The sequence below is a fragment of the Netta rufina genome (genome assembly GCF_964035555.1).
Source record: "Netta rufina genome assembly, chromosome: 16".
NCBI lineage: Eukaryota > Metazoa > Chordata > Aves > Anseriformes > Anatidae > Netta > Netta rufina.
The window spans coordinates 16,435,191-16,454,770 of NC_140140.1; the positions used below are offsets into that span (position 1 = coordinate 16,435,191).

General features: G+C 60.2%; 2 protein-coding genes across 3 annotated transcripts; one reads left to right on the forward strand and one right to left on the reverse strand.

Annotated features, from left to right (window-relative positions):
- Positions 1–290: 290 nt before the first annotated feature.
- Positions 291–3,586, reverse strand: PLTP (phospholipid transfer protein; the record flags this gene model as incomplete). The annotated part of the gene is made up of 15 exons (XM_084296577.1): positions 291–507; positions 610–686; positions 759–822; positions 1,021–1,063; positions 1,148–1,215; positions 1,354–1,518; positions 1,615–1,674; positions 1,812–1,988; positions 2,120–2,211; positions 2,303–2,366; positions 2,537–2,600; positions 2,766–2,921; positions 3,031–3,159; positions 3,225–3,324; positions 3,478–3,586. The coding sequence occupies 15 exons, from the start codon at positions 3,584–3,586 to the stop codon at positions 367–369; spliced, it is 1,509 nt and encodes a 502-aa protein (XP_084152703.1). The 3' UTR covers positions 291–366.
- A 2,392-nt stretch (positions 3,587–5,978) lies between these two features.
- PCIF1 (phosphorylated CTD interacting factor 1) lies at positions 5,979–19,036 on the forward strand. Of its 2 annotated transcripts, XM_084296480.1 has the most exons (18): positions 5,979–6,092; positions 6,368–6,476; positions 9,092–9,230; positions 9,423–9,547; positions 10,006–10,143; positions 11,077–11,207; positions 11,446–11,600; positions 11,840–11,987; positions 12,189–12,272; positions 13,039–13,138; positions 13,336–13,498; positions 14,183–14,355; positions 14,854–14,940; positions 15,442–15,626; positions 16,142–16,235; positions 16,447–16,622; positions 17,460–17,700; positions 18,604–19,036. In XM_084296480.1, the coding sequence occupies exons 3-17, from the start codon at positions 9,107–9,109 to the stop codon at positions 17,689–17,691; spliced, it is 2,115 nt and encodes a 704-aa protein (XP_084152606.1). In that variant the 5' UTR covers positions 5,979–6,092; positions 6,368–6,476; positions 9,092–9,106; the 3' UTR covers positions 17,692–17,700; positions 18,604–19,036. The 2 variants fall into 2 exon arrangements, with proteins under 2 accessions (XP_084152606.1, XP_084152605.1); XM_084296479.1 differs by lacking the exon at positions 18,604–19,036 and having other exon boundaries at positions 17,460–18,498.
- The last annotated feature ends 544 nt before the right edge of the window (positions 19,037–19,580 follow it).

The window sequence follows — 19,580 nt, forward strand, 5'->3', positions numbered from 1 at the left end:
GGCAATGGGGCTCCCCAGAACTCAGCCACCCCCAGGAGCAGGGAACGCACGGTGGCTCCAGGCCCTTCTGGTGCTGCATTGCCTCCCGGGGGGAGCAGCGCTGCCTCTCTCAGCTCTCCCCCAGGGCTGGCAGCCGTGGGCCCATCCTCCAAGCAGCGAGGCAGCGCGGGTTGGCGTCGAGTGGTTTATTAGTGTAACGAGAGGGGTGCAGCAGGGGTTCCCAGAGCAGCTGTCTCCGCCTTGCTGCCACCCACCAGGGCACGGGGTGCCCTGCGGGGTGTTCTGGTGGTGCCGGGGGGGCCGCTTCCTACCTACAGCCTCCGGGTCCAGCCCGGGATCTGTCCAGCGCGAAGGAGCGAGGGGGAGCTACGGCTGGCGGGGCCCTGCGCTGGGCGCTGCGGGGGGCGAGGTGGGGGCTGCGGGGGTCGCGGGGACGGCGCGGTATTTCTCGATCACTTCCCGCAGCCCCTTCTGGAAGTGGAGATCGGCTCCCACCGTGAGGAATCCCTGCGAAGGGGAAGCCGATCAGCCCGGGGCCGCCTGTGCCTGCGCCCCGCCGGGCACGGTGCCTCCTGCGGGGCCCGGGCTGTCCCGGCCGTGCTCACGCACCGCGTGGTTGGTGACCACCTCCCTGGTGAAGTCCATGCCCTCCGGCAGCGGGATCTGCACCCCCTTCCTCGTCCTCTCTGCGGGGAGGAGGCGCAGTAAGCAGCGTGCCCCTGCCCCAGCCCAGCCTCTGCGGGCAGGGGGCTGCTTACCGTTGATGATGGGCATGATTGTGAGCTGCAGCAGGGTCTTCAGCGGGGCCTGCAGCGAGAACAGCTGCGGGAGAGGAGAGGACAGGAGGGAGGGTGAGCGCCCAGCGGGGGGGCTGCCTGGCAGGACAGGCTGTGCCTGCGCTTCCCAGGGGCTGGGCTGGAAGGGGGGGTCCTGGGCTTCCCCCCCCCGCTGCTCCCAGCTGTGGCTGGGGGCTGCTCAGGGAGGTTGGACCCCCCCTGGGCTGTCAGCAGCTCTGCTCACCGCCAGTGACTCCAGAGCTGACTGCTTGGAGTAGATGCGAAACCTGCGGGAGGGAAAGCTGCCGTGAGCCGGGGCGGAGGGGGCTCGGCCCTGCAGCCCCCCCTCAGGACCCCAGCGCAGGCCCTACCGCCGCAGGTCCAGCTGCACGCGCAGCGCCTTCCCCTGCAGGAACACCTTGGCGCTCAGCTTCGTTTCCTAGGGAGAGAGACGTGTGGGAGCCCTGCTGCCCCTGGGCCCCGCTGTCCCCTTGCTTTGGGACCTGCAGCCCTCCCGGGGGGGGCAGCGCTCCTGCCCTGTGTGCCAGGGGCTGTGCTGGGGGGGGGCAGCGCTCACCATGGCCATGCTGGAGAGCTGCACAGCCGGGCGGCCCGCAGGCACCAGCGAGATGTTGAGGAAGGCAGAGACGGAGACGGAGGTGCCCGAGGGTTTGATCACGCAGCGGGGGGGGGCCGACACCTGAAGCACCAGGCGCAGGGGCGCATCCACCACAGCAGGGTTCTGGGGAGGCAGCGGGTGAGCCAGGGCACGGCCGTGTCCCCACACACACAGGGTCCCCCCTGTGCCTCGCCTGCCCCAGGGGCGAGCTCCCCTCACCAGCATGAAGATGGTCCCGAAGAAGGTGGCTCTCAGCAAAACCTCCAGGTCCTTGGGCACCTGCAGGGAGCAGAAACCTGGATGAGAGCTGTTACTGCTGCCCCCGGCAGAGCTGCTCCCCGGGCAGCACCTCCTGCCTCCCGCTGGGTGCTTCCCCCCTCCCCAGCCCCTGCCCAGCGGTGACCCTCGCTGCGCACCTTCTCCCCCTCGAGCTCTATGGCCAGGACGCCCGCCTGGAAGTAGGCGTGCATGGCCGAGTCGAAGAAGTACTCGGAGAAGGCGACGTAGACCATGCGCTCGGTCTCCTTGATCACCGGCTCCACCGCGTGGTTCTCCAGCTCCTGGCTCTCCCTCGCACGGTAGAAGAACATGCCCTGGGGCGCGAGCAGCAGAGGTTTCTGCAGCCGTAGCGCAGCGAGCCCGGCGCCGTGCTGCACGGGGTGCGCGCTGGCACGGGGCGGCTCCGAGGGAAGCGGGGGGAGGCAGGGCAGGACGCGGTGCGCACCTTGAAGTCCAGGTCAAGGGTGTCCGGGGAGACGGACGGATCCTGCAGGAGGGAGTAGTCGATCCCAATGTGGTCATCCACGTAGTTCCTCACTGCCAGGAAGAGGCGCTGTCACGGCAAAGCCTGCAGGCCGCCCCGCAGGGCTGTGCTCGGCTCGCTCCCGTCCCGCACAACAACGCTCACCTGGCACCGTGTCCAGCAGCGAGTTCAGCAGCACCAGGCTGGCGTGCTCCAGGGACGGGCAGATCTGAAAGGGACGTGGCTGGGATGAGGGGAACCACGGCGGCAGGGCCAGGGCTCCTGGTCTGGCTGGGGACCCGGGCCCTCCTGCACCTTCCCTGGGGGCAGCCCCTCCTGCTGTGGGGCCGGGGGAGGCCCCACGTCGCCTCCGTGCCCCGTCCCCGCTCGCAGCCCTACCTGCTGGCTGACGAGGAAGCGCATCCCCGTGACAATGAAGGTGCTCAGGAACTCGTAGACCTTCCTGCAGGACACAACAGCTCTGCAGCAGCCTCCAGCCCTGTCCCCTCACCCCTTGTGCCTCAAAGAGAGCACGGCCTGGCCGCAGGGGGCTGGCACAGGGTGAGCTGGGTGCGGGCAGAGCCGGCCCAGCAGAGGGACACGGCTGCCACGGCAGGGTCGGGGGTACCTGAGCGTGCCAGAGAAGCCCGCGTGCATCCTGGCAATGGAGGCATTGCACGTGATGTTGGAGATCTTGAGGCGCCCGACCTCGTCCTTGGCCAGCCGCAGCACCGTGTGGATGTGGACGCCATCAGCAGAGGCATTGATGGACCCGATGTCATAACTGGAAGCAAGGGGAAGAGACGGGAGGAGCACGGAGCTCTGAGCAGCTCCAGGTGCCCGTGGCCCCCCTGGGGCTGTGGCCCGGCGGGCAGGAGCTGGGGGGCACTCACAAGAACCAGTAGAGCAGCTGGCGGCGGAAGCGCAGGCTGATGGAGGCGTTGTTGATGTCGAAGGCGAGGTGCTGCCGCGGCTGGAAGCGCAGGTCGGAGAAGGGCAGCTGCAGGTCCACCACCTTCACCCTGCGGGGAGGGGGCGGTGAGCCCGGCACGGGGGGCGCCGCGTGGGGGGCGAGGGCGGCACTCACTGGCTGATGTTGTAGTGGAACTGCCCCTCCTGCCCGTGCAGGTCCGACACCGTGATGTTCTCCAGCTCCTGCTCCACGAAGCGCAGCCCCTCCTGCTTCACTGCAACGCGGAGTGAGGCCGGGCTGGCACGGGGGGGCTGTGCCGTGCCCCCGCAGCGTCGCCCACCCGGCCGCACCTCGGCTCCTCGCCCGCTGCCCCCACCGCCTGCCTCTCACCCAGGCCCCGGGAGCGGGGTCCCGGCTGGCCCCTTACCCAGGTCCAGCCCCTTGGAGGTAATCCGGATCCTGCAGCCGGGGGGGCTGCGCGAGGCTGTGGCCAGGCAGGGCAGGAGGAGGAGGAGGAGGAGGCTGCCGGCAGCCATCTCGCACCTGGAGGCAGAGCAGGGGGGCAGCGCGGGCCGGCCCAGGAGGGGTCCCGGCGGAACCAAGCACCTGGGGGGAGACGTGGCTGCTGCCTGCCCTGCCCGCGGCGTGAGGGCAGCCCAGACCCTAGGACTCCCCCAGGGCTCCACTGCACCCCGCACCCCGAAATCCCAGCACTGCCCAGGTCCCCCAGGTCCCCCAGGTCCCCATCGCCTCAGTGCCCGCGGGCCAGCAGCCCCCTCCCCGGGGTGCTCCCCCGGCAGCCCCCATGCACCCAGGGGCTCGCCCACCCCCAGGGCGTGCTCCAGGCGGCTCCTGCGGTGGCTGCAGCGCCCGGCCCCAAACCACAGGGCGAGGCACGAGCCCCGTGGGTGGTGGGGCAGCGGGGAGCCCAGCCCTGGGGCCTCCCCGGCAGCCATGAGCAGACCCCGGCCGCCCCCCAGGAGATGTGCTGCCGCCCACAGCCCTGTGGGTGCTGGGCTGGGACAGGAGCTGGAGCCTCCCCGTCCAGCAGAGGCAGGCAGGGCTGCTGCAGGGCTGCGGGACCGTCCAGGGTTTCCCCACAGAGTTTTTGCCTGGTTCTCTGCACGGCGGAGGAGGGCAAGCCCCCTCCTGCTCGGGGTCCGGAGCCTCCATCCTCCCCCGAGGGCCACGCACGGCCGGGGGGGCCTGGCGGACACAAAGCCGGCTCGGTTTGGGTACTTACAGTGACTTGTCCCCGGCTTCCCTGGTGTGGGGAAGCTGAATCACGTGAAGGGAGGGAGGGAGGGAGAACACCAGTGGCTCCAGGAGTTTCTTTTGAGCTGGCTGAGGTTCCCCTGCCTTTATACAGCCCACCAGCCGCCACCCCTTGTGGGCCTGCAGCGGGGAGGAGACAGCGGGACGGGAGGATGCCGGCCCCACAGCGCGGGTCCCTGCCAGCACCGGCAGCCAGCGGGCGGCTTGGACCCCCCGGCCCCGGGCTGAGGTCCAGGCCCCGCTCCCACCGGGCACACGGCACCCCCGGTGTGCCCTTGTCCTGTACAGGCAGCCACCACCAGGTCCCTCAGCATCACCGGGCGTCCCGGCCCCGCATGGTGAAGCCCCGCACGTGGGGCCTGGCCGGGGCAGCTCAGGGCAGTGCCACCCCCGTCCCATGGGTGCCAGGCTCCTGCCAGCCCCGGCGCTGCCCGGTGGGCTCGGCACTGGGCTGCAGCGCAAGGCAGGACCCTCGGCCCCGGGCTGGGGGACACTGCTGTGTGCCCGGCCGTGCTGGGAGCCCAGCGGGGAGGCTGCAACAGCTGCCAGAGCCTCGGAGCTGCTCCCAGACACAGCCTGGGGGCTGCAGGGCTCGCTCCTGGCTGCCTGGGGGGGCTCAGCACCGGGAGGGGCACAAAGCAGGACCCCCACAGCACCCCCACAGCACCCCCACTGCCCTCCTGACCCAGCAGGCGCTGTCTGCAGGGTGGGGGTGGCCGGGGGCTGACACAGCGAGGCGCAGCCTCCCCCTGCCGCACGCCCCGTGCGGTTTTTGGGCTCTGCGCTCCCGGCGCCCCGCACGGCCCCCCCCGTGTCCCCTGTCCCCTCCTCCCTCCCCCGCAGCCGGGCCGGGGCTCGGGGCCGTGTCCGGTGCTCGGCAGGGCCCCGCCGGGGGCCGGGGGCTGCTGACACAGCGCGGCCCCAGAACTGCTGCGCCAGCGGCACCGGGACAGGGGCAGGGACAGCCCCGGGGAGCGGGGGCAAAGGGCAGCGGGGGGGGGTCGGGGCCGGGAGCTGTGGGGGTGGGGGGGGGCCGCGTGTCCGTGTGTCTGTGTCTGTCCGTCCCTCTGTGTCTGTCCCTCTGTGTCTGTCCCTCTGTGTCTGTCCCTCTGTCCACGTCCGGGCCGCTCCCGTGCGGGCGGGCCCCGCTCAGAGCCCCCGGTGCCGGGGGGGGGTCACGAAGCCCCCGTGGCTCGGTCCCGGCTGCGCCCCCCCCGCTCCGGGCCCCGCCCGCCCTGAGGCGGCACCGCCCCCCCCCCAACCCCCCCCGCTGCGTGCGGCTGCCCCGGGGGGGGGCGGGGGGGGCGGGGGCAGCCCCCGGGGCCTCGCCCTGCGGCCGGGGGGGGTTGGGGGAGGGGAGGGAGGGGGGGGTTGGGGGCGGCCCCGCCACGCGGCGGCCCCGGGAGCGGCCGGGCCCGGCCCAGCGCAGGGCGGGCGCCGCCGCCCCTCAGTAAAGATGGCGCCGGGGCAGGCGGGGCCGCCGCCCGACCGCGCACGCGCCGCCGCCGGCCGCCGGAGCGCGGGCCGCGCGTTGCGCAGGCGCGGTGCGGCGGGGCCGAGGCGCGGGGGGCGCCGCGCGCCTGCGCGGGGCCGCGTCCCGGCGGCGGCGCCTGCGCGGTGCCGAGGGCGGGGCGGCTCCGCGCCTGCGCAGCGGCGGCCCGCGGTCCCGGCGCAAGATGGCGGCGGCGGGGCGGGCGAGGCGGAGGTGGGGCGGCGGCGGCGAGCGCGGCGCTGCGCGGAGCCTGCAGGCCCCGGCCTCACGCCCAGGTGAGCGGCGCGGCCGCGGGGCCGGCGGGGGGCTGGGAGCGGCGGGGGGCGGCGCGGGGCGGGCGGGGCGGGCGGCGCGGGCCCGCGGCCGCCATCTTAGAGCGCGGCCGACGCCGCCCGGCCCGGCCCGGCCCCTCCCGGCCCCTCCGCTCCGCCCGGTGCGGGGCTCCCGCCGCTGCCGCCGCGCCTGCGCGCCCCGGCGGCCCCCGCCCCGCCCCCGCCCCCTAACGGCGCCCTCCCCGTCCCCGTCCCCGTTTCTGTCTCCGTCTCCGCAGCGGCCCCCGCGGGCCAGGCGCGGGACGCCCCGCTATGAGGATGCGGCCCCGAGGCGCCAGCGGCCAGCACGGAGCGACGGCCCCGCGTCCCGGCAGGCAGCCCGGCCCCGTAAGTACCGCCCGGCCTCTGGGGCGCCGCCCGGCCCCGCTCCTCCCGCCCGGCCCCTCGGCGCCTCCGGGGGGCGGCCCCGGGGCTGCGGCAGCGCCTCCTGCCCGGCGGACGCGGCCCCTCGGTGCCCGGTGCGCTCCCTGCCTCGGCCCCGGGCAGCCGGGCACGGGGCTCAGCGCTGGGGCAGGGAGCGGTGCTGGCGGGAGGCCGCAGTCCCTGTCCCCGCGGGGTGGCCTCGGAGCGGGGCTGAGGGAAGGAGCCACCGCATCCCCGCTGCCTGCCGCCGCTCGCCTTTGTCTGCGCTGCTCCTGTCCTGCCTGAAGTCCTGCCCTGCTGGAGTGGATGCCAGTAACGGTCCTGCCCGCTGTACAGCTCTGCTCTGTGTCGTCTGCCGCCTGGCTGTGCTCTCTGGCCGTGCTCTCTGGCCGTGCTGCTGCTCCTGGGCTGTAAGCTCTCAGGGCAGGGTTGGTGCCGTGCTGCGTGTGAAGCGCTGTGTGCCCCGCTGCGGGGCATAAAAACAATGCCATAACCACCACAGAGTGATCGCCCAGTCCCTCTCGCTGCCTAAGACACCACGGTAGCTGCATAAAAGTAGAGCTCCTTCTGTCAGCATGGTGTTCCTTGGCTTTATTCCTTTTCCCTGAGCTTAAGGATGCTTGCATTTAATACTCATCAACATTGATACAGTGATAAAGCTTCTCGTCCCCTTTCCCTCGTCTGCTTTATCCATAAATGGGAGAAGGCAAACCCCACGAGCCCTGTCTGTCAGCTCTTTGAGCTATCAGTGGTAAAGAACCACTGGAAGTCGCTGCAGATAGTGGGTGCTGTCCAGTCGGGGAAGATCTCGGTACCCAGCACTCTGTAATTCCTGCAGTACGTGCGTGGCTCACGCCAGGAGGTCTGGCCCCATCCGTACGGATCCGTTGTAACGTGCTGTCTGTGATGTCTGAGACACGGCAACGGCTGCGTGTGTCAATAGGTTTTAAGGAGGAGGGGCTAAACACAGTTTAAAAAGTTTGAGACATGAGAAACACACAGCGGGGCTCACAACGTGCAGCCTGGGACCCATGGTCTGTGGTGAGCTGTCCTGCACCCAGTGCCTGGGACGTGTTCTGAGCCTTGTCTCGGGTGGCCGTGCTGCCTGGCAGCCAGCTGCAGGGTGCCTGCAGGGTCACGGCAGGGCCGGAGTTCAGGAGGAAGTGTCAGTAAACAAACGTTATGCAACGCCAGAGCTGAGGTGATTAAACGTGATGGGGCACGGTCTGTGCAGCAGGTGCTTTCCCCTGCGGACTTGGACGTTGTTATCTCCATAGTTCTGAGCAGAGGCTGCCACTCCAGGGTTCTGCGACACCCTGCACCTTGCCTTGCTTCCCGCTGAGGGCAGGATGGAGACATTGAGGAAGGTGGAAACATCTTCCAAGGACCTAGAGTTCCTCAGCCCTGCCGTGCATCGCGCTGCTCTCGCTGTCAGTGCTGTAGAGCCTGCCAGCTCCCTGCTGATTGCTGATCGTTGTCAGCTCCTGCTGTTCTGCGCTTCTGGAACAGCTGGGGGGGGGTTTCTGGACGGGATGGGGAGTGGGGATGGGTAAATTCGAAATAATTCAATGCACAAAGCAGAACTTTTACTTAAGAGGTGAAATACAAGGAGGCCTCCTGCTGGTGCTGCTCCTCAGACCCGTTAGAAACACTTCATGCACGACTGTGCTCCTGCAGCCCTGACTGATGTGCAGGTGGCCTCCAGAGGCCGGGATAGAGCTGGGTAACAGCACGGAGCTAGCAGGTATTTGAAGCCTTGTTCCCCGTTTGTTGCCAGCGTGTTTGGGGTTGCCAGAGAGGAGCAGTCTGTAAGGACTGACTCAACAGTGCCGCTTCAGAAACTTCCCTGGGGGAAGAGGGGTGAATAAGAGAGGAGAAACCTGGCTGTTCTGCAGCTGGGAACATTAAATGATGATTGAGAGAAGCTTTACTGTTTCAACAGAGTTTATTTTGTATAGCTGTTGTTATGCAAATGAGAAAATAGCAAAGGCTAAAATAGCCTGGCTGAGGCCTGACAGTCTGGGGCTGGAACATAACGAGGAAAATAACTCAGGAGCTCCTCACTGCTGGCCTGTGGTTCTGTGAGCCACCACAGTCATCATTAGCGAAGCACTGGGGTTGTTTTGTATAGCAGAAGCTTTTTAATTAATATCTTTTGCTTAAATTACGTGCAGTTACGTGTGCGTAAATAGTGATTTTAACTGTCTACAAGGGTAACAGACCAGTGTGGATAGCAGTGCTGGCATGGTGGAGGGCAGTAGATGTTCACAGAAGAGTTTTTTATTTCTTAAGCATTCAGTGCTGCCGAATGGCATGAAATGCTGCACGTCTAGGAGAGCTCTAGCTGGAAAAGGAGCATTTTCAGTGCTGTCCATAAGAGCTCCCTGAGCATCCATGGCTCAGCATCCCGTACAGCCAGCTGTACCCAGTATAGCAGGTACTGCTCAGGGGTCAGTGCTGTTTGCACTGGTTCAAGTCGTGTTATCGTGAGAATGAACTTAGGCTGTTCCGGCTGAGTGGGCCAAGTGAATCTGGGCTCTTTCCTGCTGTAACGTGGACTTTTTGTGTATTTTTTCTAGTGTGGTTGCTGAGAAATGGCCAATGAGAATCACGGAAGCCCCGCGGAAGAAGCATCTCTAATGAGTCACTCACCTGGCACTTCCAACCAGAACCAGCCCAGCTCCCCCAAACCGATGCGACTGGTGCAGGACCTCCCAGGTACTGGCTCTGCTTCTGCGAAGACAGGCACGGAGTTCTGCAGGGCCTGGGTAACGGGAGGGAAGGTGGAACGGGGCTGCCGAGAGCGTTAGGAATGGTGCCTGTTTTGGAGTGTGCTGTGACAGGGACGGGGACGTGAGGAGTGGGGCTGCTCCTCAGGACTGGGCTTGTCCTGACCCCTCCTGTCCTCAGATGAGCTGGTGCAGGCTGGCTGGGAGAAGTGCTGGAGCAAACGGGAGAATCGCCCTTACTACTTCAATCGCTTCACCAACCAGTCTCTGTGGGAAATGCCTGTTCTGGGACAGCATGATGTCATTGTAAGTAACCGCGTACCTCAAGAGGTTGTGCCGACACTGGGGTGTTGTGCTGGGATCTGAGATTACCTGGGTGGGAGGGGAGGGCCCTCTTTACCTTCAGAGCTCTTCTCCAAGTCCAGCATCTGTCTTGGTTCTGAGGGAACGTTCCTCATCCAGGTGCATGCTCTGATAGTGCTGTTGCAGGTGCAGTACACTGCTCAAAGAATGCTCAACCTGGGAGACTTGTGTGGTATTTTTCTCATCTAAGTCTTAAACTAAAAACCAAACCAAATAAACCATGCGGACAGAAGCATGGAAGGGAATTTTTCAGCTTTCTGCGGGTGCATTGGTATCCTTATTTCTGTCCACTTGGGAGCTGGTGGCAGTGAAAAGGGAAGTTAAGAAGTTTTATTGTCTTTGGTACTCTGCAGTGGCAGCTGGTGAACTAATAAGTGCTGTTGTTGTTTGGACACTCTTAGTCAGACCCTCTGGGACTGAACGCGGCTCCTATGCCACTGGAAGGTGGAATGGTGGAGACCTCCCTGGACAGCAAGCAAAGGAAGAGGAGATTCTCTGAGGAGGTTGCCCCGAGCGGCAACAGTGTGAAAAAGCCCAAGGTGGGTCTGGTGTTGTGGGATGGATGCTTAAGGTTGCAGCTGTTGGTTTGAACTGTGCGAGATCAGGCCACTGTGGTATAACTCAAGCTGTAACAGTTCACGCTCCAGAATTACAGAGTTACAGAAGTGGAAGCAGACCCAGGTCCTGCTCATTTGCCGTTTCTCTGACAGCCTGAGGTGGAGTGTGGGAGTTGAGAGATACCGCGTTTCTGTCATAACCTGCTAACTTGTATGTCCCTGTTAGCTCTGGCTAAGGGCAGGCAGAACGTGCCCTGGCAATTCACTGCTGTTGTGCTTTAACCCGGCTAAACACCACACAGCCTCCCTCTCTGGGCTGGGGGAGAGAAATGGGAAAGTGAAGCCTGTGAGTTGAGATAAAGACAGTTTATTAAGACAGGAAAATAAATATAACAATAATAATAACAATAATGATGATAATGGTACTACTACTAATAATGTGTACAAACAAGTGATGCCCAATGCAATTGCTCACCACCCGCTGACCGATGCCCAGCCTAACCCCGAGCGGTCCGGCCCCACACCCTGGCTAGCCCCCCCCTATATATTGTTCAGCATGACCCCAGATGGGATGGAATACCCCTTTGGGCAGTTGGGGTCAGCTGTCCTGGGTCTGTCCCCTCCCAGCTCTTACTGCACCCCCAGCCTGCCTGTTGGCAGGACAGAGCAAGAAGCTGAGATGTCCTTGGCTTGGTATAAGCATTGCTCTGCAACAATGAAAACATCGGGGTGTTATCAGCACTCTTCTCATCCTAAGCCAAAACATAGCATTCTACCAGCTACTAGGAAGAAAATTAACTCTGTTCTAACTGAAGCCAGGACAACTGGGTATCCTGAGAGGTGCTGTTGGGTATGCTGGGACGCTTCCCTTTTACCTTTCTCTGTGGGGCAGTAATTCATCTTCTACATGCCCAGGTGGATGTTCCGGGGAACCCAGCCGCTCAGCCAGTCCCCATCTCTCCCAGTATTCCAGGAACCTCTGTTTTGAAGGCATGGTGTGTTTCACCTGAAGATAAACAGCAGGCGGCTCTTTTACGACCAACTGAGTGAGTTGTGTCCATTTGTCTTCTGTTCTTTTCTTGGTAGTAGGCTAGAGACGGCTGATTTTCTAAATGCCTTTGAAGAAGAACCTGAGGGACGTGACAAGTCTAACGTGTCTTTGCAAGGAATCTTGATAGTTTGATTTCCTGGTTGGTAAAACAGCCCCAGGAAGCATCTTTAGAAGCAATATTTGATAATTAGCCAGTGATCTGACCATCAGGTTGACATTTTTTTCTGCCATAGAGTATACTGGGACCTGGATATTCAGACAAATGCAGTGATTAAGCAGAGGGCACCGTCTGAAGTGCTCTCTCCACACCCCGAGGTGGAGCTGCTTCGTTCCCAGCTCATTCTCAAGCTGCGGCAACACTATCGTGAGCTCTGCCAGCAGCGAGAAGGTAAGTTCCTGCTGTGCTCCCCGTATTTGTCTTCTCAGTCCTGCGGTACCTTGGTGTTCTTCCGTCTGGTTCACATCTGTCTCTTTCCTGTGGTCTCCTCTTTTTGTGATGGTTACATTCTCTTTGATGTTGTTTTAAGGCTGTAAACTCATTAAGTTGACCTCCAGTGTTGATTCTTGTCAGAGCTTCTGGGCATCTCTTCATCATATTGATTTGACCCTTTTTCTATGCTCCTCCAGGGATTGACCCCCCAAGGGAGTCTTTTAACCGCTGGATGTTGGAGAGGAAGGTGGTTGATAAAGGGACAGACCCTCTTTTACCGAGTGACTGCGAGCCAGTAGTGTCGCCTTCCATGTTCAGAGAAATCATGAATGACATTCCCATCAGGTACTGATGAAAGACAGGACAACTTTCTGGGTTGTTCTTTTCTTGGGCTAGTCCAGTGATTTACCTGCTGCGGATTTCTGCTTTCGTATTTCGCTTTCACTGACGAAGTGGTTAAGGTGCTGTTTATATAAAGTTTGGGAACTGGATCGGGCCTTCATGGCAGCCGTGAAACTGATGCATGTGAATTTATACTTGCCTCAGGCTATCCAGAATCAAGTTCCGGGAGGAAGCCAAGAGACTGCTCTTCAAGTATGCTGAGGCTGCAAAAAGGCTTATTGAATCCAGGTGGGAGTTCCTCTCGCAGTGCTGTCACTTTCAGAAATGGGAAAAAGTTTATAGGAACTTCTAGGAGGAGCTACAGTGTCCCGCCTTATTCTGGACAGGTCATTATCTTAGAGAGGAAAAGCAAGGTTAAGAACACATGGAAGAAAAACGGTGGTGGTGGAGGCATCTTTTGCTAGTGATGTTGTCATGAAATCAAACATGGGGAAGCTGTGAATGTATGCAGAGATGAGCCAGAAGCTGTGTGACACTAAATACCGAATGCCTTCTGTCGTTTATTCCTGAGATAATACAAGAGTGCTTGGGCCCCTACTGATAGTAAAGAGAAACAAACTTAGAATGGTATTTTATTACACCACGTATAATTTTTCTGAAGAGGCCTGCCACAGGACAGAATTGAGGAAGATAGCCGTGTTGGGAAAAACCAAAGCTTGTTAACAGGGAAGTTTCACTGGAATCACAAGCTCCTAACAGTGGCTGCATTTGGAAATGAGAGGCAAGATGAAAACGGGCCATTTCTCTCGCAGATAAATCCTTTATCTGCCTTTCCCATCGCAGAGAGGACAGCAGGCAGCTAGCTGCACTGTGTTCTGGCAGGAGCTGGCACTCCGTAGTCAGATGGCTGGGAGCACTTCCATGGGAGGGGAGCGACAGGCGAGGGCCCTGAGGACGTGTCAGCAGCTGTGTTCCCCACTGATGGATCACTGTTACAGTATGGATATATCGCAGGGCCCCTCTGGGTTAAATGGCACTTGTCTGTTTTGTGCAGGAGCGCATCACCAGACAGCAGGAAGGTGGTGAAATGGAACGTGGAGGACACCTTCAGCTGGCTGCGACGGGACCATTCTGCTTCGAAGGAGGATTACATGGTCAGTATCCCCCCGGTGCAGCTGAGCGCAGTGAGCCGAGGGACAGATGGGGTGGTCAGGGCCAGGCAAAGGAGCTTGAGAAGGCTGCGACTGCCTTCCTCTGGTCTGTGACGTGGAAGTGGCACAGGCACGGTCATTCTGCATAGCTCCGGAGAGTGAGGCGGTGCCTTGAGCAAGGGGCTCTTCTGGTTATGCAGGACCGCCTGGAGCACTTACGCAAGCAGTGTGGGCCCCACGTGTCTGCTGCAGCAAAGGACTCTGTTGAAGGCATCTGCAGTAAGATTTACTACATATCCCTCGAATACGTCAAGCGCATCCGGGAGAAGCATCTTGCCATCCTCAAAGAGAACAATATATCTGGTACACAGTAAACCTTTTTCCTACTCCTTGGTCCTTGCTTCCTTCATCGCCACCATTCTTTAACCCTCCCTTTTGCCTTTGAGCCTTAGCTCTCCTCAGACACGCTCCTTCCAGACCCCAGTGTCTTTCTTTTGCCGCTTGTTCTTGCTGCCTGTCTTCCCACCTGATTGTGGTTCCCTCCAGCTGATCTTTTCCGTGAGCTCTTTTTTTTTCTGCCAAAGCTGAGGCTAAGTCGCTGTCCAAAATAGTTAACCACAAGGTGGCAGAAAGGCTCCTTTGCCTCCTGCACTTGACAGCCTGGGAATGTTTACTGTTTTTAGAACGAGTTTGGGGCAAACTGAAATAACAATAACGACAAGGAAATTGTCTTACTCATCCAGAACGTGCCTTACGATGCTGGCATGGTTGTGTACAGTCTGCAGGTCTCCTGTGTTACAGATGGAGAAATACTGTGACATGGATCCTCTCCATGCTCCAGCAGCGTGTGATAGGATTAATTTGGGGAATCAGCTCTGATCTTAGGTGGCTGCCTGCATGCTGTGTGTGAGGGGCCACCGCTGCGTTTTGGGGGGGACTCTGCTCTTTTAGCCTTACTCCTGTCACTACTTGTTTTGAGGTGGAAGGAAGATCTGTTCCAGATGTCCTTGGATTCTAACAGACTGCCTTGATCTTTATTCTCCGTAGCTGAGATAGAAGCTCCTGAAGTCCAGGACAGGCTTGTGTACTGTTACCCAGTGCGACTGGCCATCCCCTCCCCTCCACTCCCCAGTGTGGAAATGCACATGGAAAACAATGTGGCGTGTGTGCGGTACAAGGGGGAAATGGTGAAAGTGAGCCGCAACTACTTCAGCAAGCTGGTAAGGGCTGGCTGCAGGCCTGCGTGACTCGTTGCAAAGCGCTCTTTGGTGAGAGCTTCTGTTTCTCCTCTTGCTCTGAGCGGAGGGACTGTGCAGCAGGGCAGAGCGCTGACCTGGGGGGGGCTGCCTGATACTGCCCGAGTAGTAGCAGGCACGAGCACAGCTTCCTTCTCCTTCGTCAGGGGCAGCCTTCTGCTGGGAGCACTTAAAAGGCGCTGTGTGTGTGCTTTGGGTGCGTGCTGTGTAGCAAGAACAGTTGTACTCACAACAAGGCTGCCCTTGCTGAGAGACCCTTGCTGATGTGCTGCATTCCTGCATGCTAGCAAATAGCTGGTGGCTCGTTCACACAGTAAAAGCAGATGTGCTGAAAAACCTTTGTGCAGAGCCCCACCTGCTCCTCTGTACGTCACCGTCTCTCATGCCATGACGTGTCCGTGTGCTGGCTGTCCGACCTTTGTGGGTGCCGCTGTTTTTTAACGTCTGGGCTTTCTCTTCCAGTGGCTTCTCTATCGGTACAGTTGCATTGATGACTCTGGCTTTGAAAAGTTTCTGCCCAGGGTTTGGTGCCTTCTCCGTCGATACCAGGTACTGTCTCATCACAGTTGTGTGTCAAAAAGCCCCAGTAATAGTGGGGACTTGGCTGTCATTATTCTGGGAGGTCCACAACTCTGGGAGCCTGGTGCAAAACGGCTCCCATGGGGGCTGTTGTCTGCCCCCATTGTTTTGAGGTAGGAGTGTAGCCTGGGGAGCAGTTGTGATCTTGAGGGGAGACCTTGGTGGGGATGAAGATAAATGGTTACAAAAAACCTTCAGTAGTTCGTGGCATCACCGTGAGGGCTAACTGAAGGTTCGTGGGGAGTCTGTAAAAACTGACAGTTGCTTTGTGGGGCCTGAGTTAGAGAAAGTATCTAAAGAAGCATTCTTGGGTACATGCAGGGGACCTGCACGAATTTGAGAAAGGATGAGGAGGCCCTGCATACCTAGAGGAGTGGGTGCATGGACATGTGGCCCTTGGTCTGTGTTCAGTGAAGGGAACGGAAGGCACAGCGAGTGCAGGCACTTCTCACCGGGATTTGCTCTCCTCAGATGATGTTTGGTGTGGGTCTGTATGAAGGAACTGGCCTGCAGGGGGCACTGCCCGTGCACGTCTTTGAAGCCCTCCACAAGCTCTTTGGAGTGAGTTTTGAATGCTTTGCCTCGCCTCTGAATTGCTATTTTAAACAGTACTGTTCGGCCTTCTTGGATACAGACGGGTATTTTGGATCCAGGGGGTGAGTCTTAACGTTCCAGTGCCCTTTGCTGTGTGCCTGTGTGGGTGCGTGTGCGGTGCGATGGCTCCGGACAGGGCTGACAGCTCTGGGAGCTCATGGCTGTAGCAGGCTGGGTGGTGCCTGTGCAGAAAGCTGTGTGCTCTGGGCCTGCTGAAAGGCAGCGAGTGGACCTAGATTGTCCGTGGGGCAGCCAGGAGCGTGCCGCTGGTCTGGTTGGAGGTGTCCGGTCCCCACACGGTGCACGTTGTGAGCCTGTTGGCGCGTGCCCTTATTCTGGTGAAAGGGAGAACTGAGCCCAAAGCAATCAGCTTGCATCAGCAGTCAGCACTCAGCAGCTGCAGCTGGAATATGTCCCCAGCGACAGTTCTGTTATTCACAAGTGGCAGGCCTCATGCTGCTGGGAATTCAGGCCTTCCGAGAGCATGAGTGTCCTTTCTGATTACATGGCTGCTTTTTAAGGTATGAAAGTTAGAATTCTAGCCTCTCTGACAGGGATCTTTGCCTTTTCCCTCTAGCCCGTGCCTGGATTTCTTCCCTATAAGTGGGTCTTTTGAGGCAAATCCTCCATTCTGCGAGGAGCTGATGGATGCCATGGTCTCTCACTTTGAGGTATGTTCGCTCACCCATGTTGTTCTGAACGGAGCTGTGCAGTCGTCCTCTGCTCCCCGCTGCTCTTGTACCCTCATGACAGGGCTGTTACTCGGAAGGCAGAGGATTGTGACTGCTGCTGCACTGCTCTGGAAGCAGAAATGTTGCTTTCCTGTAGAAGTCATTAGACATGTCACTGCTTAACTGGGGTTTTGTTTTCTTGTTGGACTAGAAACTGCTGGAGAGTTCCAGTGAGCCCCTCTCCTTCATTGTCTTCATCCCTGAGTGGAGGGACCCTCCTACACCAGCCCTGACCCGCATGGAGCAGAGCAAGTTCAAGCGGCACCAGCTCATCCTGTCAGCCTTCGATCACGAGTACCGCAGCGGCTCTCAGCACGTCTGCAAAAAGTAGGCTTTCCTCTGGGGTCCTTCTGGGGATGCGTTTCTGATGAGCAGCCTCTTAGGAGAGCCGTGTGACAGAAACATCCTAGCCCAAGTGGAAATCAGTGCAAAGTAGGGAAGAGGCAAGGAAAAATGCAATGCGTAATCATCCTGGATTTTAAAGGGAGGAGTTGTGGAATCCAGAGTGTTGTGGATTTTCGCACACATTTAATGACTGCTGAGGTATTTCACTAACTAAAAAACTCGTGAGTGAGGTATTCCTTCAGTCCAGCCTGAACGGTTCATGCCATCTGGTGCTGTGGTGATCACCTGTGTCCCTCCAGCTCTCCACTCTGGTGAGCCACAGCTGAGGAGTCTTTCCTGGGCTACCACATGCTGTAGTGCCTCGGTCATTCAGCACCGCTCCGAAGGAAGCAGAGGGAGCAGTCAGGATCTTGGCCTTCAGTGGGGCAAGTGGCCCCTGGTCTGCTGCTTAAGCAACAAGTTCAAGGCACGGCTGGTTTAAGCAACAAGTACTTGAGTGCTAAGTTTTCTGTATCTGGTCAGGGTTGCTGTGAGATGCATTCTCTCACTGAGTATTTCAGGGACAGCAGTGTCCTGCTGCACCTGCTGGCCAGGGAGCTGCTTGGCTCAGTGCTTCTCTGAAACACAGCGAGCCTCTGCCTTCATTCAGTCTGCTTCCTAACTTCTCATAACAATGAAGGACAGGGGGAGGAAAAGTCATCCTAAAAATGACACGCAGGAAGAGGAGAGGCAGGTGCCAGGAAAGGTGTTCCCCTGTAGTCGTGTGCCTTCTTGGTGGGCCAGGGGGAGGTGCTGAGCGCCTCTTGTCTTTCCTCACAGGGAGGAGATGTACTACAAGGCCGTGCACAACACCGCCGTCCTCTTCCTGCAGAACAGCGCAGGCTTTGCCAAGTGGGAGCCCACGCCGGAGCGGCTGCAGGAGCTCGTTGCGGCCTACAAGCACTCGGGCCGCACCCTCAGCTCCTCGTCCTCGTCGTCCTCGTCCTCCTGCGACAAGGAGCGGGAGCTGGGCCGCGAGCAGAGCGGCAGCCGGGAGCCGAATGCCAACTGAGGTGCAGAGGTGAGAGGCAGCAGGGGAGGCGCCGGCGGCCCCGAGGAGGCTCGCCGGGGCAGGCGGAGAGACTGCTGGCTGCGCAGCACCGGCCCGGGGGACTCTTGCCCGGCGGCTCCACGGCACCGCCTTGCCCTGCGAACTGCACGCTGCCCGCGCCCGGCAGCGCCACGGAGCCCCCGGCCGGGAGAGGAGCTGGGCTGCAGCCACGCCGCAGGGCGAGGGAGCCACGCGTGGGCGGCAGGACGAGTGCCCGAGCACGGAGGGAAGGAAGGAGGGAAGGAAGGAGGGAAGGAAGGGGCAGCAGGAGGCCGGCCGGAGGGATGGCCGGAGGGCCGGCCGTGGCTGGCGCGTGGCGCCGCGCCCGGAGGGGCCCCGGCGCCGGCAGGAGGAGCGCGGGCAGAGCGCGGGGGCTCCCGCGGCCGGACTGGCCCCAGCGCAGCTCCGTGTCCATAGTGTAAATAGTTGTGTGCGTGGCGCCCGTGCTCCTGGCAGGGCTGCTCCCATCGCCCCCGCGTTTCTTTTCCACGTGTGTGAGTCCCGTGTTCGCCGCCGCTGTGTTACCGTGTAGGAGAGGAGCGGAGGAGAGGAGTTCTTTGGTGTGTAAAGACGTCTTTGCAGCTGTTTTGTAGTCGTTGTGGTTTTTATGCGGAGCCTCCGGGCTGTATTTAACCTCCTTGGGTTTTGTTTTGTAAGGATTAATTTAACACCGCTAACCATTTTATTACTTTTATCGAGAAGAGCAAAGTCTATTTTTGATTTCCGTTTCCTAGTTCTTAGGAACATTAAAACCAGCATACAGCTCTGCCCCGTGTCCGTGACTTTCCTCGTCTGTGGTCAGCCCCTGCCCTTGCCTCAGTCTCTCTCCGGTTGAATAATGGAAAAATGTTTTGGGTTCTTTTTTTTTTGCAGAACTCATCCTTTGAATCTCCCTGCCAAATTGATACAATTACAGAATTACAGTACACTAGAAAAATACTGGAAAATGTGTAAGACCCAGAACATTAAGTGTTAGAAGGTACTCTGAGTAACAAGACACGGTTGCTGGTCATGAAAATATGGGCAGCTTTGTCCAAATATTAAGACAACAAATGCCACAATGAGGGGAGGACTACGCTGGGTGTCGTGATGGCTCAGAAAGTCCGTAACGGAGATCAGCTCCAGATCCCACACAGCAGAAGGGAGGCAGGTTTTCAAGGACTTGGAAGAACCAAGATGCCATCTTCTCATACCTTTGTCCACCTGGAGGAACGGCAGCGGGACCTGTGCGGTGTAGAGAAGCCTTAGGCCTTGGAGAAGGGGACTGATGGCACGGAGAAGAGGAGAGGCTCTGCCAAAGGCCTGAGTAAAAGCAGCTTCAGGCCACAGTGGCCCGAGGGGGGGGGGGGGCAGGGGGAGGTGGCAGAAGCAGAGGGAGGTGGTGCCGGATGGAGACAGCTTTAAGAATTGTTCTTGCCTGAGCCAGCGAGCTGATGGAGACACATCATAAATACCCGGCCAGAGACGAGCAGCTCTTCAGGAGAGATCACCGTCATCGGCCGTTCTCACTGCTGCTCATGAGATCTGGTGGAAAGGGGCCTCTCGAGGTTTGCTGTGCAGCCATCCCACGTGGGTTCACCACCAGCACTGGGTCAGGTGCTGTGGTTCCAGCAGGCTGCTGAAAGCACCCGAGGACAGAGGTGGCGCAGCCTCTGGGTGACCTGGTCGGGGCTGCCCTGCCCTTGGGTGATTTTTCTTTCCTCGGGGCCAGCCTGAGTCTCCTAAAAGTCTGCCTGTTACCCTCTTGATTCATTGTCTGCCACTGTGAAGGGTTTGGCTTTGCCTTTTCTGTATCAGCCCACCAAGAGCCCAGCAGCTGTTCATTTCCCTCGGCCTCCTCAGCAGGCAGA

What these genes read in the sequence shown, in the direction of transcription:
- PCIF1 (XM_084296480.1), top strand. Translation starts at nt 9,107, where the DNA reads ATGGCCAATGAGAATCACGGAAGCCCCGCGGAAGAAGCATCTCTAATG. An exon ending in ACTGGTGCAGGACCTCCCAG is followed by an intron (nt 9,231 to 9,422) that starts GTACTGGCTCTG and finishes TCCTGTCCTCAG; the next exon opens with ATGAGCTGGTGCAGGCTGGC. An exon ending in CCATGGTCTCTCACTTTGAG is followed by an intron (nt 16,236 to 16,446) that starts GTATGTTCGCTC and finishes TTGTTGGACTAG; the next exon opens with AAACTGCTGGAGAGTTCCAG.